The 16,277-nt window shown below is 44.3% G+C and overlaps 2 protein-coding genes and 1 long non-coding RNA gene across 6 annotated transcripts in view; 2 read left to right on the top strand and 1 right to left on the bottom strand.

Moving 5' to 3' along the window:
- EFCAB5 (EF-hand calcium binding domain 5) overlaps nt 1-198 on the bottom strand; it is a 37,307-nt gene extending 37,109 nt beyond the window's left edge. For all 4 annotated transcript variants that reach the window (XR_003530437.1, XM_027660354.1, XM_027660356.1 and 1 more), the window contains exon 1: nt 111-198. The gene's annotated coding sequence lies outside the window, so the exon portion shown is untranslated. The remainder of the gene's footprint in view (nt 1-110) is intronic.
- Nucleotides 18-16,277, top strand: part of SSH2 (slingshot protein phosphatase 2) — a 95,708-nt gene continuing 79,448 nt past the window's right edge. Inside the window, exon 1 of the mRNA XM_027660347.1 lies at nt 18-141. Coding sequence (XP_027516148.1) covers nt 79-141 — 63 coding nt within the window. The 5' untranslated portion in view covers nt 18-78. The remainder of the gene's footprint in view (nt 142-16,277) is intronic.
- LOC113955148 lies at nt 11,184-14,424 on the top strand. Its single transcript, XR_003530438.1, has 2 exons — nt 11,184-11,488; nt 11,564-14,424. It is a non-coding gene; the product is annotated as an uncharacterized LOC113955148 (long non-coding RNA).

The raw sequence follows: 16,277 nt of genomic DNA, 5'->3' as shown, positions 1-16,277 counted from the left end.
CCTTCCCCCGCCCGCACGCCCGCCATGGAGTGACGGCCCCCGCCGGACGGCCGGACGGGGGGGCCCCGCCGCGCCTCGATGGCTCTGGTCACGGTGCAGCGCTCGCCTACCCCCAGCGCCACCTCCAGCCCCTGCGCCTCGGTGAGTCCCCGGCGGGCGCTGAGGGGGCAGCGCGGCGCTCGGCGGCCGTTGGGGTCCGGCGCGCGGCGCTGCGCATGCGCTCCCCACCCCCCCCCCCTCCCCTCGGTCGCCCCCCGGTGCCGGCGGGGTCCGGGCCCCGGGCCGGGGGCGAGGGGGCTCCGCGGTCCGCCGGGAACGGGGGACGCACACCCTGCGCTGTGGCCTGGTGACAACCCGGGGGACGGGCGGGGGGTCCCGCTGCCCCTCAGCAGGCCCGCAGTTCCCTACCGGCCCTCGGGGCACCGCGGGGCCCCGGTCAGACCCAGCCCCGCTGTGAAGGATGGGGGAGCGCGGGGCTGTTTCTGTAAATCCGCCTGGTTTAGTCCGTGCTCATTGTGTGCGGTGGGAGAGGCGGGAAGCGTGTGTGGAAGAGACCTGACATGGTTGGGGCTCCGGCCGTGCTCAGCTGATCTCATCTGACAGCACCTCTGGGTATCCCCAGCGCCCGGCCTTGGCCAACACATAAGGGTGTTTTTTCTGCCCCTTATTCCCAGTGGTGAATATAATTTTCACGGGGCTGTGTCAAGCCCAGGACAGGCACGGAACGGCGGATTCCAAATCCCCGGGTGAGATGTGCAGCAGGACAGATGTTCCCATCGCTGCCCTGGGTCAGGCTTCTGGCTTTCCATGCTCTTTACACTTAGGACAGACTGTTGTTTTAGTACTTCTGTGTTGTAAAATCCTGCTTGTTAACCCCTTCAGCTGCTGCCAACCCTGTTTCCTATGTAACCAAGGATGAGAATGAAAATAGCTTTGCTTTCACGTCTGTATGCTCAGTTCTAAGTTAGCTTTTATCCTTAAAAAACCTCATGCATTATCACACTGGCGTTATGTCTGGTTTGCAAATGTTTGGAGGGAGAGAAGAATTGAAATCCCACTTGCTTCCGTCATGGGGGGAAGGGGGGATGAAAAAGCCAAGTACTCTCAAAATATTTCTTGTTGTGTTAGGTAACCTCTTCAGAAACTAGATCAGCTACTTGACAGGTCCTGCCTGCCCTGACAGCATTTTAGCTGTCAGAACACTTATTTTTTTTTTTTCCCCTCTTTCATTCCCATGCCTCTCCTAAGTTATGTTTATTTAGCAACACAGATTAATTTCACTTATATTCTCTGCTATAAATATTAATGTGCTGCCTTACTCAGAGATTGCTTCCCCCTTTGACTTCTTTACCCTTTCCACTATTCCTTTTCCCATACAGTTATTGTATTTAAGATGCCTTGTGAGAACAGATAGAGCTCTCTTGGCATCTTCCTTCTTTCTCCCACTTGGATGCATAACCCCTCCCTTTCTTAAATATTTTATATATATATGAACAATTAGTTGTGTTCTTTAAAGCTTTTCCATCTGGAACAGCCAGGCTGTTTCCCAACCAATTAAATTAAATTGGAGCTGTGCTGATTTTTGGACACTACTTAGTTTTTAAATATAAAACCAACTCCCTGTGGAGCCTGATAAACCCAGGGGGTGCAGCTTTCAGTGTATGTATCTATATTCTCTTTCTTCCATCCCACAGTTCAGAGTGTATTCTGTGCCAGCGGGGTTTGTACAGCCTTGGTGCCCTATCCAAAAATAAGTGTGTGGCATGTTCCTGGCCTGGTTTTGGTTCTCATAATTGCTTCTACTTTCTCACACTTCTCTTGCAGTATAAAGTGCAAATGATTTTCATCACATTCTGCCCTTAACTGCTGTTGTTTGAGCACTTCTGCATTTCCTGTTGCAGCTTCCTAACCACACTTCAGGGCTTTGGCTGCCCTTTTAGCCTCTCGTTAGACAGCTGGGCTTGTTTCTCCATCCTTCCACCAGGGTTTTGCTGAGCTCATGTGTGTTCCTCCTCTGCCACAAACTTCTTTTGGTATCATTTCAGATGATGTTCCCTCCTCGCCTGCTGAGGACTCGTGAACAAGGGCAGACACCTTTTTAGTCCTTAAGAGAGCTTTGGGCCTGCCACACTTGCTGTTGTGATGGATCCTTGTCAGCTTCAGCTGGACTTAATTCTTTGAGTTTTAACTGAAATTGTTTCAACCACTCTGTTGTAACCTGGTGGTAGCTTCCTTCTAGACCAAGTAACTATCTCCAAGTTACTACTTGAAAAGAAAGCTTGTCTTGCTGAGTAATTCTTATGAGTAGTTTAAGGGTCTGTCCTGCAGCATGGAACACTCTGCTTTGGAGCAAAGATTTTCTGGTGCTGCTGGAACTTTGCTGTTCCAGCTTGTGGGCAAGGGAGAAGAGTGTTGGTGTGCAAGCATATGGCTCTGTCTAATTCTGTTTCCAGGTCACTAAGAATTTTGAGGACAGAAATGGATTCTCTTTAAAATTGCTCAGTGTCTTTTTACTTTAGAGATAAACTTCTCAGGCAAGGAGAAAGGGTGAAATTGGTGTCCTCAGACTGAATTTTCTGCATTAAGTATGCCCTATAAACTGTTATAATTGGCTCTTGTGGATTCAGGGGAGTAGCTGATCTCAATCACTCTGAAATTGGATGGCTTTTATTTATAGGTTTTTATCTTGTTCTCATTGCCATAGAGCATCTCATGAACATTCATTTCAGGGTAGTTCATGCAAAGTGTTGATTATACATTTACAGCCCTCTGGTTGCTTGATGACTTGTAAAATTCCTTTAATTGTCGGTCCAGACTTTTGCTGCTTGTTTTGGCCTTTGGTTATGCAGTCACTCTTGAGAAATCAGACTGCAGTCTTCACTTCTTAAAGCAGAGCAGTTGTCTTCTGACATGCCCTGTTGGCAGAAAGTGGTCCAAGGCAGGGCTGTCCTTCATTAAAATGTAAAGGTACCACGAGCCAGAGAGGGGCTCCCTTGGTGCTCATGCTGATGCATTGTTGTTCAAAGCAGTTGTTGACTAATAAATCTGTATCAGAAAATAATCTGTTGAAACTTGCTCTTTTATATTATTTATATGCACAGTTAAAAAAAAAAAATCTGTAGTTTCTTTAAGGTGCAGTTTTCTTTTTGTCTATTCTATCTCTTTCCTGAGAGGTGAAGAAGCTGGGCAGGCAATCTGGCCCTGGCTGCTCTCACACTTCACTTGCCTTCCCTACCCTCAGGGGCACAATATGCTTTCACTGGAAGGGACCGACTGACCCAAAAAGAGAGGCTATGCTGTACATGTATTGTTCTAAAATGCACAGGTTTGGAAAAAAAATATGCTAAAGCAAATGAAAACCTAAGCCATTGAACTTCCCCTCCTTAATCCCAGGAGAGCAGCTTGAGCAGGAAGCAGAGTCCTGCAAATGTCTTGGGGAGCCTCTATCATGTTGTGCTTGGGAGCTCCTTTCTGGTGGAACTTACAGGAAACACTTTTCCCACTTATATATGGGGAAGCTAAATATAACATTTCTCTACCCCTGGTCCTGTAATTGCTGTTAAACAATGTGGTAATTGTGAGTTTTTTTAATCATTGGTAAATCTGGTCTATCTCACATACAACTTATTTTTCTTTTTTCCTTTTTTTTTTCTAATTAATTAAGATCTTGATAGCTGCTGAGTTTATAGCGTTATGGAGAGTTGATTTTTGGAGGGGACTACAATGTAGCTGGGAGATCAGAAGCTTCTTATGAAATACTTAGTAGATTTAGGAATGCCTGTTATTTGAAAATGGTATCATCTGTTGTTCATTGGTTTTCCTCAGCTGATGTTTTCCAGATATAGCCAGAGCTCATTCTGGAAACTGAAGTGTTTGGAGGCAGTGGCCCAGAAGGATGAGCTGATTCCTGCTTGAGGCAAACCTTGTGCTGTACAGATACCTCAATTTCCTATGGTGCCAACTGTCACCATTTGGGAGATAAAACTGTTTCAGTGAGGTGACCTGTTACTTCTTCCCTGTCTTTCAAACTTCTGTTGAAACTTCTGTGAGGGAACCAGAAGACCTCTACCTCTTGCTGGGCTTGATGCTGTGTTGTTAAAAGATGAAGATTTCTCTCCAGCAGCACAAATAACTTTTGTGTGTGTAAATGGATTCACGTGTGGTGATATTCTCATGTTCCTAAAGCAGCTTGATGGTCAAACTGTGACAAAAGACCTGTCCCTTCTCTGGAAGGTCTGCTGCCTGTGTATACACACTGAGCAGGCTCTTGTAGGGATCTGCATGAAATCAGATCCTTAGAGGATCTGATCTCCTTAGGGGTCAGAACAGCATTTGGAGCTGAGAGGGAGGCTGGTGACAGTTGAATTGGAGCATCATCGAGAAACATTGTTAAAACTTTCAAACTACAAGAAAAAAGGCTTTACCTTTTTTTTTTTTAAGGGTTCTGACTGTCCCTTTGTAGCACATCTCAGTGATAGGCTTGATTTCTCTTTTGTCTTATTTCTTGTTGAAACAGCCTAAGGTTTCTTTACAGAGTTGGCATTTGCTTCTCCCACATTCTTCACCTTCTCTTTGTTTCGTTCCTGAGGTGTTGCTTTACCAGTTGTCAGTTCTGGAGTATTTGTGTCTTGACCAGTGAAGTCCAGCCCACAGAAGCTCTGGTAGTTGGCCTAGAGACTGAAGCCTACTTTTCTTGGGATAAGAAGTCAAACTTCTTGTAGTACTGTGTCAATGTTGGCCTAAAATGGCCATTTTTAGGTTGAGAGGGAAATTTTGTCTTTTTACTTATTTCACCCTTTTTTCAGTCCACCAACTATGATGCAACTGCTGCATTTTAGATAAAAAACTCTTCAGCTCAGTTGTATCTTTGGAACTATGAACTTGCATTGAAACAAACTGAGTGCAATACATATTTAAGTTCTAACCTCTTGAGTTCCAGCAGCACATAAATTCTTGTGTTTTGAAAAGGAGCTTGTAATTCAAAAATGAAAATAAGCTGTGATGCTGTAATGAATCATTATCTGACCAGTATTGATTCTTGCTGTTTTAAGAAATGAAAGTAAGTTGAAAAGGGCAGGGTACAGTAGCATCTACAGTTATTTTGGGAGCCAATGACACATTTATTTGAGTGGAAAATGCTATTTTGAGTGGAGAGTACCATTCACAAAGCAGTCTGCTGGAACTATTTTAGTGTAAGAGGGCTGCCCTCATGCAGGGGTAATGCCTGAGGATTTCCAGTTACTGGAAAAAATTCTGAAGGATCTGTAGCTGCAACTCTTCTGTCTTGGGAAATGGGGAAAAAAAATAGCCTTTGGGCAGCTTAGCTCAGTGTAGCTGCTCCCTGATCACAGGCTGCAGCTCAAGGTTTCATTCTGCAGTCACAACAAACCACATCCTCCCAGGAGCAGCTGAAGTGAGAGGGCTGTTCACAGGCTCCCGGGAATGCCTGTGCACTGGGAGCTCCTGCCATCCCTGCAAGAATGTACTGGAAGGGAAGACTTCAAACATGCCCTTGTCCTTTTAGAGTTCAGCTGACAGAAAGCTTTTACTGTCTTCATGTCTGACTGTTGCTGGTGCCAGAAGCAAGAAGTATGAACTGAGCTGCTGGTTTGTGACCGATGCTTCGTTCCTAAGGACTGGCCTTGCAACATGAGAGCACTGGGCTGGTCAGCTGCCTGCTCCAAGTGTTCCAGTTGTTTAGTTCAGCCTGTGAATTTAAGAAATCTCCTGTCTGTGCCATTGATTTGCCTGAGCATTCTTTTAATTTGATTATCACTGACAGCGAAGCTCATATCTTTTGTGTAAATGGGAAATCTTGGAAGCAGGAGAAGAAAGAGCTGATACCTATTGGAAGTAGTGATTTAAACAAGGCAGACGGTGTTTCTCACCTTTTGGCTGGAAGCTCTTCCTCCAGAGTGCTCCGTTTAAAGGGATAAAAAATTATGAAGGCCAAAAACCATTTTTGCATTTCTGAGTTGGGCCGTATAAATTGATTAAATTACTGTCAACCATCTGCAAAATATCTTATCTCAGTACTCCAGTGCTGCAGTGCGTGTGTTCCCGTGTTTTAGTCAGCGTTTGGGCAGGCCCCCTGTACGGGCCGGGTTTGAATGTGTCAATAGCTTTTTACCCAAACAGAATGACTCTGAATATGCATCTTATCAGCGTTGCTCACTGCAGGCTGATCTCCTCTGGAAGGCAGAGGACGTTGCTGTAAGATGAGTCACACAGTTAAACAGTTCGTTGGGACGCGCCCTTACTGAGCACCCAGCGCTGGCAGTGCCCTGTGAACTCCCTGTGGCCCCGCTGAACACAGCGCCCGTGGCACTCACGAGATGCCTTTGGCTTGTGGCTGCTCCCTGCTTCTGGGTGCACTGGTCCTCTTCCTTCTCCCAAAGAACCCCTGAGCTAAGGCTTCACTCTGGATCCCTTTCCCCACCCACGGCGTGGGGCGGCCCAGTTCGAGTTCCGTTTCCATCTGAGGAACCGTTCTGAAGTCTGGAAAGGGAACTCCAGGGGTTTCTTCAGGGGTCTCTTCTGACCCTGAGCCTGGAGGGGAGAGGTGCTCCCCCCTTCCCCCCCACACGTGGCCCCATGGCCAGCACGGAGACAGGACACCGGGCGTGGAGAGGAGGCAAGAGAGCGTTTATTGTGGGGGATGTTACATTTATAGGGTTAGGAGGGTTCACAGAGTAACCAATTAGAAGACTCAAGGGGCTTACAGGAACCCCAATCACAGGAAGGGGTTAACAAAGGCCAGTGGGAAACACCTCAGGACACCTTCCCAGGACACCTTGTGTAGGAGCACAGGGGGTGTCGGGAAGAAGGGGCAATGACTCTGCAAAAAGGTAAAAGCCATTTTAAAACCTGTTTAAACCACAGTTTTCCCATATAATGCAGGTTTAGTGCTACACTTCATGGCAATAATGGAGTTACTGCATTGGTGTGGGCTGTTTCAGGGTGAAGTTAGTGGGGAACTTGAGACCACGGTGTAAACTACTTGTATTGAGGTAATCAAAGACATTAGGTTATTTCGTTTGACCTATTTGGAAAGAACTCTTTTATCACAGATCACGCTGTCCCTGTACTAAGTTCGTACCAGAGCTCAGCAGGTGGCTTGGATGCTTGAGCTTTTCACTGCAAGTAGAGCAGTGAAGGAGACCTTGGAGAAGTAAATTCCAGAGATGTTGTCTCAAGAGTTGATCTTCAACTTTTAACTGGATTAAATATCTGAGAAGTGGATTTTAATGTGGAGAGCTGGTCCTGTCACAGGGGACTGTGCCTGTCCTATTATTCTCACTTGCTGCTATTGTGTCCCTTCTGTTTTGATGTACAGAACTATCATATTTAAAACTGCAGCAAGAACTTTTAAGACTTGTTCAACTGGCTTGGTTTAGCTTCAGTGTCTGACATCTGAGAAATGTGCATATTAGGATTCTTCAGGAAAAAACCAAAACCTGTTAGGCTTTTCAGCTCTCAGCCTTTTAGTGGTGATGAGAGGGAGGGATAAGGCCTATGTCTTCCATGTGTAAAATACTTTGCTTTCCAAAGGAGAGCTTTGTTGGTAGTTTGAGGTCTTCTGAGTGTTGCAGGACCAACCCTTTGGCTCAGTCCATCTGAAGATGGAGTTTCCCATGGGTCTCTGAAGCTACTGAAAGGACTGCAGAGAGTCAGCAGGTGTCTGTGTGGTAGCAGGTATCCTTTTGAGCCTGCTGTTCCCTTGCAGCAGTCCCAAGTTCTGGAGCCTCTTCTGTAGGAAACAGGGTGTCACACTGAAAATTTAGCTCATGAGTAGCTGTGGGGCAGGCAGGGAAATGACTCAGCTCTCTAACCTACAGGCAGGAGCTAAACCTAGTTACAAGAGGAAATGCTAGGTGACGAGATAAAGGTGTTTCTGGAATAAGGATTGATTCTTTTTTTGTTTTTCTTTGTTTCTGTTGTTGTCTTTTTGGTTTTGTTTTCCTTTCCGCAGTCCTCCTCAACAGTTTAAAATAGTTTAAAGACAAACAGCTCTGGGCATGTTCTTGAGAGGTGCTGTAACCACAGTATTTAAGTGCAGTGCTTCAAAATGTGGTATGGAACAGCTACCTAGGTGCTGTATTATATTGTCTTCCTGAGTGAAGTGCAAACCTTGAAATGACAGCCCTCCCGTTTGCCCTTTAACGTTGCAGAATGGTTGACAAAGATTTAATTCACTTTCTGAACAAATATTTTTCTTATGTAACATCTCTAGTGAGTTTCGTTACTGGGAGTTTCCTCTGTTTTTGTTTTCAGCCCAGTCGTGCTTATGTGGGAGAGCAAGCTTGTGACTTCAAAAAGTGAAGTGAAACAGGACAACTTAGACTTTTTTATTCTTTGTGGCATTTCTTCCTCCGTGGTAGTATTTTGGTTCTGTAGCATTTAATAGAATGTCTAAGCCTGAATTCCAGCTCTTAATGAATCTTCAGACAGCAGCTACCCCTGTAGTGTGGGTCGAGTCTAATTTTGCATGAACTTGTCAGTACAGTTGCACGTGGGAATCAAATATTAATATATTTTCTCTTGCTTTTTGTGTCCACCCGTCATCGTGCCCCTCAGCACTTCGCTGTGTCACTGCCTCAGTGGTGTCCTGGGAATGAATTGTCCTGTGCAGCTTCTCTCTGCTCCTGAATCTCAAATAAAGGAATGTCAGGGCAAACCAATATGAAGAGAGCATATTTTCAAATGCCTTCCCAAAAGTTGGGCATGGTTATATAAACTTTAAGGCAAGGGAGGCATTACAAGTTAACGTTCATAGTATGACTGGAATAGAGTTTGCATCGTCTCAGTGGGTGAAATGAATATTTTTCACAAACATTTTACAGATCCCTGATCTCTACATGTGCTTCATGCTGCAAAGATAAGAACTGTGCCACAGGCTTCTGCAACCCACACTTTGAAGTGGAATTTTTTTTTTTCTTTTACACATACACCAGAAACTGCTCTTGTAGGGAGGAAGCTCTGTTTAACTTAGATCTGTTCATGTTGACTGTAGATGGCTGAGATGGTTATTTTGGGGCAGTTTCTGTCTGGTTCTCTTATGAGTGAGAAAGTTCAGACTTGACTTTGCCTTGAGGAGAAGGGAGAAGTTTGACAACTCTTTTTTAGTATTTGAGAAGATGGCATGAGCCAAAATAAATTTTTAAGCTTGAGTACTTGTTCACATCTTGATTCTAAAGTTGAGAAGTGCCTCATTTAAAAAGTAAAGTATTAAAAAACCCAATAAAACCAAAATTAAACAACCCCCTCCCTACAAACATCCCCGCAAAACCTTGGAACAAAACCCAAACCAAAACTACTCTGCTTGTTTAGAGTTTAAACTTGCAAAGGTTTGGTTTTAGGACAGATGAGCAGAGAACACCTCGAGCTGAAGGGACTAAGGGCAAAGACAGCTTGAGGTGAGAAGTGATCTGGATGTGTCAGAATTTCATGTACTCGCTGTGATGTGGGACATCCCGGACACTGAAACGTCACTCCAGTGGTGAACATTCTCTGCACATGCTGTGGGAGATGCTGAGGAACCCTGAAGCAGTGAGAGATATCAACAGGGCATTAGTGGAGAGTCTTTTCTGGGGGCAGATGGGGAGGGATCTCCCAGCCCAGCGTTGCTCGCGGGCGCTTTGGCTGAGGCGCAGCGTCGCTCCCCGTGCCTTGGCGTGGGTTCAGTGCTCTGTGTGCTGGGGAAGCTCGCTGTGCAAAACATGAGAACTTCCTGCTGTGATAAGGAACCAGCAGCTCTTCCAACAGGTGCAGCCTTTCGCTGCAGTCCTGAAGATGTCACAGAAATGTTTGCTGTCATGGGCCTTCGATATCGTCAGGCCCAAACTGAGGAGTTCCTTGTGACAGGAACAGGCCTGAGTCTGGCCTGAACATTTCAGAAGGCACAGCTTTGCCTCCTGCCTTGCACTGCTGTGATAAGAGAATTAGGAGGGGAGGCTATGTTCAAGAATCTCTCATCCGTGATGGTGGCTCGGACTGAAATGGAATAATGTTATTTTAAAGGGTGCTCTAAAGCACTAAAGCTTTATAAATATTAATTTTGTTCATTTGTTTCCTAATAAAAGGCTTTTATTCGTGAAATCGCTATTTATTTATTAACCTGACAAACTAATAGCAAGCTCTCTTCTTTCAGTGTATGCATGTGCCATATCACAATTCTGCTTGTCACCATAATAAGAACTTCATTCATCTGCCTTAAAATGTCATTGATAACAACCTGGCAGTGGCCCAACTTGGAGCAAGTTAACTACAAAAGGCTGCATTGTAAACCTTTCTGAGAGTACATGCTGCATTAAGTCTAAAATTAAAAAAAAAAAAAAGAGAGAGAGAAAGAGAGAAATGTGCAGGCTGGTCTGAGCTGCACATAACTGCCAAAGAGCTTCAAACCTCTGAAAAAAAAAAAATTAGCTCTGTGGAGAGGAGTTCTGGCTGTAAATGGGATAGTTTGGAATGAAGGATGCATTCTGCTCACTCTAAAACCTTTGAGGTGCACTGAATTTATAAACCTCCTCTTAAAATGAGAGGGAATGTCTTGCTGAACCACAAGCAGCTAAATGAGAGCTTGTACATGTAAGGATCTTGTTATTTCCTTTGGTCTCTCCTTTCTTCGAGTGGCTGCCCGGGATAAAAACTACAGTCTGAAAATAGTCACAGGCCTCTGGGACTTAACTGCTGGAACACTGTGAGGGAGTTTGTCTTGGTTATAAAAACCTTCCCTGACTCCAGCTGCAGCCTGTGCACCAAAGGCATTTATGCTCCCATAGGGTCACAATGCCAGGAGGGTCTTCAGAGTGAAGTTCAAGTGCCTGGTCTTTGTGCCAGTTCCTCTGGAGGTACCTCAGCTGCTCATTGCTGTGTAATTCTGTATATGGGCTTCACATTCATGGAGATTTAGAGCTTCTTGCCTGGGATTCTCCTTAAAACTATTACAAATGCAGCTTGTAGCCTGGGTGAGGGTGAACTGAACTGCTCATGAAACAGAGGCGGAGTCTGTGAACTTCATGGAGGGAAGCTCCCAGGGAATCTCCCTGTGTGGCACATGAGGGCTGTGGGTTTTGGTACAGCCCCTGACTAACCCAGCCAGCCTCACTGAACAATTTAACAGCTGAGCAGAAGGAGAAGCTTTAAGGCAACTTCATCCAAGGTCTTCTGGGAGCACTGTAAGCATGCAGTAAAATACCATGGTTCTCATCCTGCACTCCAGAGGTGGAAAAGGCTCCGATGGTGTGGGGAAGGGCTTGCTCACAACTGTATAGTCTGATTTCTTAACTGGAACAGGGAGTCTTTAAAAAAAACCCAAAAAAACAACAAACCAAAACCTGCAATTTTAAGCTGCTTCACTTGTGTGGTTTTTGTTTTGTCTCTTTCTTAAGTATAGTGTATGGACAGCGCCATGGGTTAGGGAACACTTCAGCTTCATCTTCAGAGACTTTTCGTATGTAGCCTTCTGCTGAAGTCAATGGGTGTGGAGGTAAGAGGTGCTTTCTGACAACATCACTGCCACCCACTCTGCAGCCTGATGCACACAGCACTCCTTGTATTTCAGCATTGTTTTTCTCCAAAAAAGTCGCATGTGGTTGCACAATGAAGACACTGCTTATTTGTGTGATGCAAATCTGTTCCTGCTTGTTGGTACAAAGTGCAAGCAGAGAGCATCAAAGTGTGGAGACCTCACAGATCCTGCATGAACACTTGCCACTGAACCTCAGTGACATCCTGCATTATGTCAGAATAAAAGATGACATCACAGTTGGTCTGTGAGTGAATGGGATTTGAACTCAGGGTTGAATGTTGCTGCCTGAACTGTTTGTGCTACTGATGCTCAGCATCCTTTACCCTGCTATTGTTTGTTTGTTTGTGTATTTTTACAACTGCTGAGTTTAGTCTCTCAAAAGTTAATTATTTTATCAGGAGGCAGTCAGAATCAGCAAGAGTTTCCTGTTTCCATGTCTTTCTGTTGATTTCCTTTTTTGTTGAAACACAACTTTCTCTGTTGAAACACAACTCAGTTGCTGCACTCTTGAGTTTCCCTCTAGTGCCTTAAAGTGGAGGGAGGGGGAACTGTCTGAAATATCCTGATATTCTCACAGAGATATTGGCAGTGGGGTCTGGTGGCTAAATTGTTATGATAAGACACAAATTCTTCAGCTGATGCTGTTGAAATCCGCTGACTTTTCTGTGCTCCTAATAGAAGGCTTTAAAATATCCAGCTGCAGACTGATCCTCTCCAAGCATGTGACACTGACATCAGTCCTAGAAGTGAGGCGTTGAACTGCCTCCAAAAATGAGCTCATTGGGTAATATTCAATGCACTGATTTAGCAAGATATTGGTTAATTTGATTACATGGTCACCTGTACATACTGTTTGGAAGATGGGAATTCATTCCACATTTAGTTGCTCCAGATACCGATGTTATAAAAGTCCTCTTGATCAGATGCTGTGCTCCCACTGTATGCTGGGAGCTGGGCTTGGCAGAGCCTATCTCTAATTGCCACTAATTTGCTCCAAGACTTGCCAGTTTCTTGGCTTTTCTTCTCCCTGCACCCCTCCCAATAAGCTGTAGGGAATAAGAGTGGGATTCTGTCATTAAACCATCCCTCTAAAGCCACTCATAAAACTCGCTTGATTTTCTTGTGGCTCTCTTGACTTTTTTAAATGGCTGCATTAAAACACGGCCGTGGCCTTTCCCAGGAGTTTGGGTAGTGGTCCATCTTCAGCCTCACCCACCATCCAAAGCAGAGGGACCAGTATGAAATTAAACCCTGGCAGAAGGGCCCTGGAGGCTTCCTCCCCTGATGTAGCTTGAGGTCAGCAGTAACTGCAGCCTTCCTGTTACAAAGAGCATGGATTCGGGCAGCAGAGGAGTGATGCTGACCCCAAATAAACATACTTGACCTTTATTTTGTAAACTTGAAGATATTCTTTATTTGCCTTTAGTTACAGCAGGAGTATGTTCTAAATGCTGCTGTCTGAGCACCTCAGCATACCTGTGATTATTTATTTGAAACATGAGCATAAGAGAAACAGCATGTTAGAAGAAACGTTCATGTGAATTTGTGCAGGAGCAGTTTTGTCTCCCTCACCCCGCCCAGGATTTTCTGCCTGTTACTGCACATTGCAGGATTGTTAGTTTTGGATGCTGTTTCCTCCTGAATACAAGTCTTTATGAAGCTGCCCATAGTGTGGCTCTTTTCTCTCAAGAAACGCTGCTGCTGACTTAAGACAGAGGAAGGTGCTGTGTGTTACAGGACTGTAACGATGTCTGCATTTACAAGCTGTTGTGCAACTGAAGAACTACATTGTGCAAAACAGAGTGGAAAAACTGCTGCTGAAGTGCACAGGAAGTTGAGGCGATGGGAAGCCCTATGTTTAGAGCAAGAAGAGAAGCTGGGTTTGAAGAGCAAGATAGGAAAACTCTGGTCCTGCAAGAGTAAATGATCCCTTAGAGCAGCCAAGGAGGCTGGTTGGTGTGAACTCTGTGCAAAGTTCAGTGGAGAGTGTGCTCCAGTGTCCCGGGCAGTGCTGCCTCTTCCTCCTTCTTGTTTACAGGAAGCTGGCATGATTTCAGAATAAACTGCTGAAACATCCTTGGTGGGGAGGAGGACTGGGATGACAAAATACCTCTTTGAGTGTAGGAAGTTACTGCTACAGCAATAACTGTTCAAGTTGGCTGAATGGCTGCTGCCTGGTTTTGGTTAATGTCAGGAGTTGTGGGAAGTGAATCCCAGGGTGGGAATGTGCAGTCCCTGCGGTGCCTCAGCAGTTCATAGCGTTCTTCAGATGCTGCCTCTGCAAAAGGAGGGAATAAACTTCCGCTTTTCCCAGTAAAATGCCTGTGGTTCACGCATCACAGAGTTGGTTTGGTCCATCTTTATTTAACAATAACAAGAGTTGTGCAGCAAACACGCAGGGCACGGAAATGGAGAGCTGAGCCCCGTCTGTCCTCTGCTGTTGGAGGGCGGGAGGAGGTGGGGAAAGATGGAAAAGTGGAAAACAGCTTTGCCTGAGCCTGTTTTGATACTGAAGAGCTCTTTGCAGTGATTTGAGAAGGGGGTGGGGAGAGAGCCAGATGCTCTTAGGAAGTTCATACCATTGTTAATAATGTAATTCACAGATGGTGGTGAAGGCCTTGAAGAGGCTTTCATGCAGTACTTACGCTCTGTAACAGATCATCACATAAGGGCTCACAAATAGAGATGACTTAATCCCAAGGATGAGTCTACAGTGATCTGTTTGGTGGTGGCTCTGCAGATCACTGCAACCTTTTTAAACAGCTGAGAGCCTTCAGGATCTCTGAACGTTGAGCACTAGAACTGGATCAATCCCTAATTAAATTGTCAGAATAAAATGTTAGTATAGCTTTGAGACTTTTCCAATGAAAGTAGCTCTCATGAAATTAAAAAAACAAACAAACAACCAAACAAACCACGTTCCTTTGTCCTGGTACAGAAATGAGTACAGATAAAGTGTACTGATCATCAGTTTGTACAGTGCCATCTTGTTAACAGGTAGTTCTGCTTTTATTTCCATTTGTCTGGTTGGAGCTGGAAGCAAAGCTTGTGTGTGCTCTTGAATAGCTGTCAGTACTTTGTGACAGCTAAGGAGAAGGAACATCCTTGCTTGTCCTGGATTGCATGTCCTCTTTTTGAAAAAGAAGTTACTCTTACCTATAAGCTTTATAGTAAATGAACAGGCTGCTGGTTTTCAACCATGTAGAATGAGAAGGGATTTAGCTCAAGTCTGTGCAATTGAATTCAAATATTTGTATGTTTGTGAGAGGCTTATTGATAAGGTCTTCACTGGCTGCTGGTCAACTTTTTTGTTTGCTGTAGGCTGTATAACTACAAGGATATATCAGGGACTAGTAAGCAATAATATCTTGTGTATGTAGCACTAGAAATCAAAAGTTTCAAATAACATGAGAACTAATCTTGGCTTTGTTGTTTATTTTTCTCTTTCAAATGCAGCTTCTCCCTTCCTAAGAGACGTTTCCACTGGGGGTTTTGTTATTATTATTATTATTAACTTCTTCAAGTTTAAATTGAGTTTAGTAAATTGACTTCTTGTGATGTTTGTCATGTGATGGTTCATGAGCCCTGAAGAATGTGCTCCTGTGACTTCAGCCATGTATTTGCCCCTATCAATGCAGCTGTATCATGTGTTCTTGTTGGTCTTGCATTTTGAGCTAAGTAGTGGAGGGGGTTGGGAGGGGAAAAAAGGGGAACTATTTCAGGGCTAAGCTACCAGAAATTCTCAGACTACTTAATTTGTGACCTTGCTCACTAGTTAAATGCAATCCAGGATTTTCTACCTCTTTCATAGTTTCACAGAAATGTTTTCTGCATTAAAAGTCTGGTTTTTCTCTTACTATCCAGGAAAACCCAATGCTTTGATAAAAGAAATATCTTGACATCTTGGGGGAAGAGATTTTTTTAATCCTTGGTGGGTGGGTGGGTGTGTTTTAACTGAGAAAGTTAGAAACTATCTTTCTGTTCCAGATTTTTTGCACATATCAGCTGTGGCATCTGTAAAGCAATATCTTTATTGCTGCAGTAAAATGAACAAAGTTGAAATGTCTGTATTTGTGCCAAGAATTTACTGTTTCTCCATAATGGCCAAAGTTTTGGAGCACTGTTTTGGAGTGCTGTTAGTGAGCCTGTACAGCTCCTTGTCCTGCCTGTGTGTGATGTCTGTGTCCATTCCCCCTCTGTGCAGTGGAAGTGGAGCCCTCCCAGGACTGAGGACTCACAAGGTCAGACTTCATATTAGGTTTGTTTAAAGCAGTGCTTTCAAACATTTGGGCATCCTTCTATTTAATTTCCTGACACCATATAATACTGTTTTGCAGATATATATATATATATTATATATATGTACGTGCTGCTACTACTGCATTTCCACCTCTGCATTTGGTACAGCAACTGCTGTTGGGTGTAAATCATATTGCAGCAGAACTGTACTCTGGAGTTCACATACTATTAGTTGTTGCTTTTATTTGTAGTTTTTATGTGTATGTGGGCTAATGCATTTCTTCAGATTTGAATCCAACATCAAAGTAACATCAGTTAATGTTTTTATACCACCTTTTTTCCTCCAAGTTGGATTTTATTTTCAGCTCTATTATTTTTGCTGCATAATTTGAGGCTTTTTGCTTGCTCTTCACATTGTTTAAAAAAAAAAGAAAACCAACCCACACACAAAACTCTGTTTTGCTTAGCTCATACAGTATTTCCACTTGGCTCAGAAGATGTGGATTTG

This window comes from Corapipo altera, unplaced genomic scaffold (assembly GCF_003945725.1).
Source record: "Corapipo altera isolate COAL_440 unplaced genomic scaffold, ASM394572v1 271, whole genome shotgun sequence".
In the NCBI taxonomy this organism is placed as follows: domain Eukaryota; kingdom Metazoa; phylum Chordata; class Aves; order Passeriformes; family Pipridae; genus Corapipo; species Corapipo altera.
This window is presented reverse-complemented; position numbering and strand designations above follow the sequence as displayed.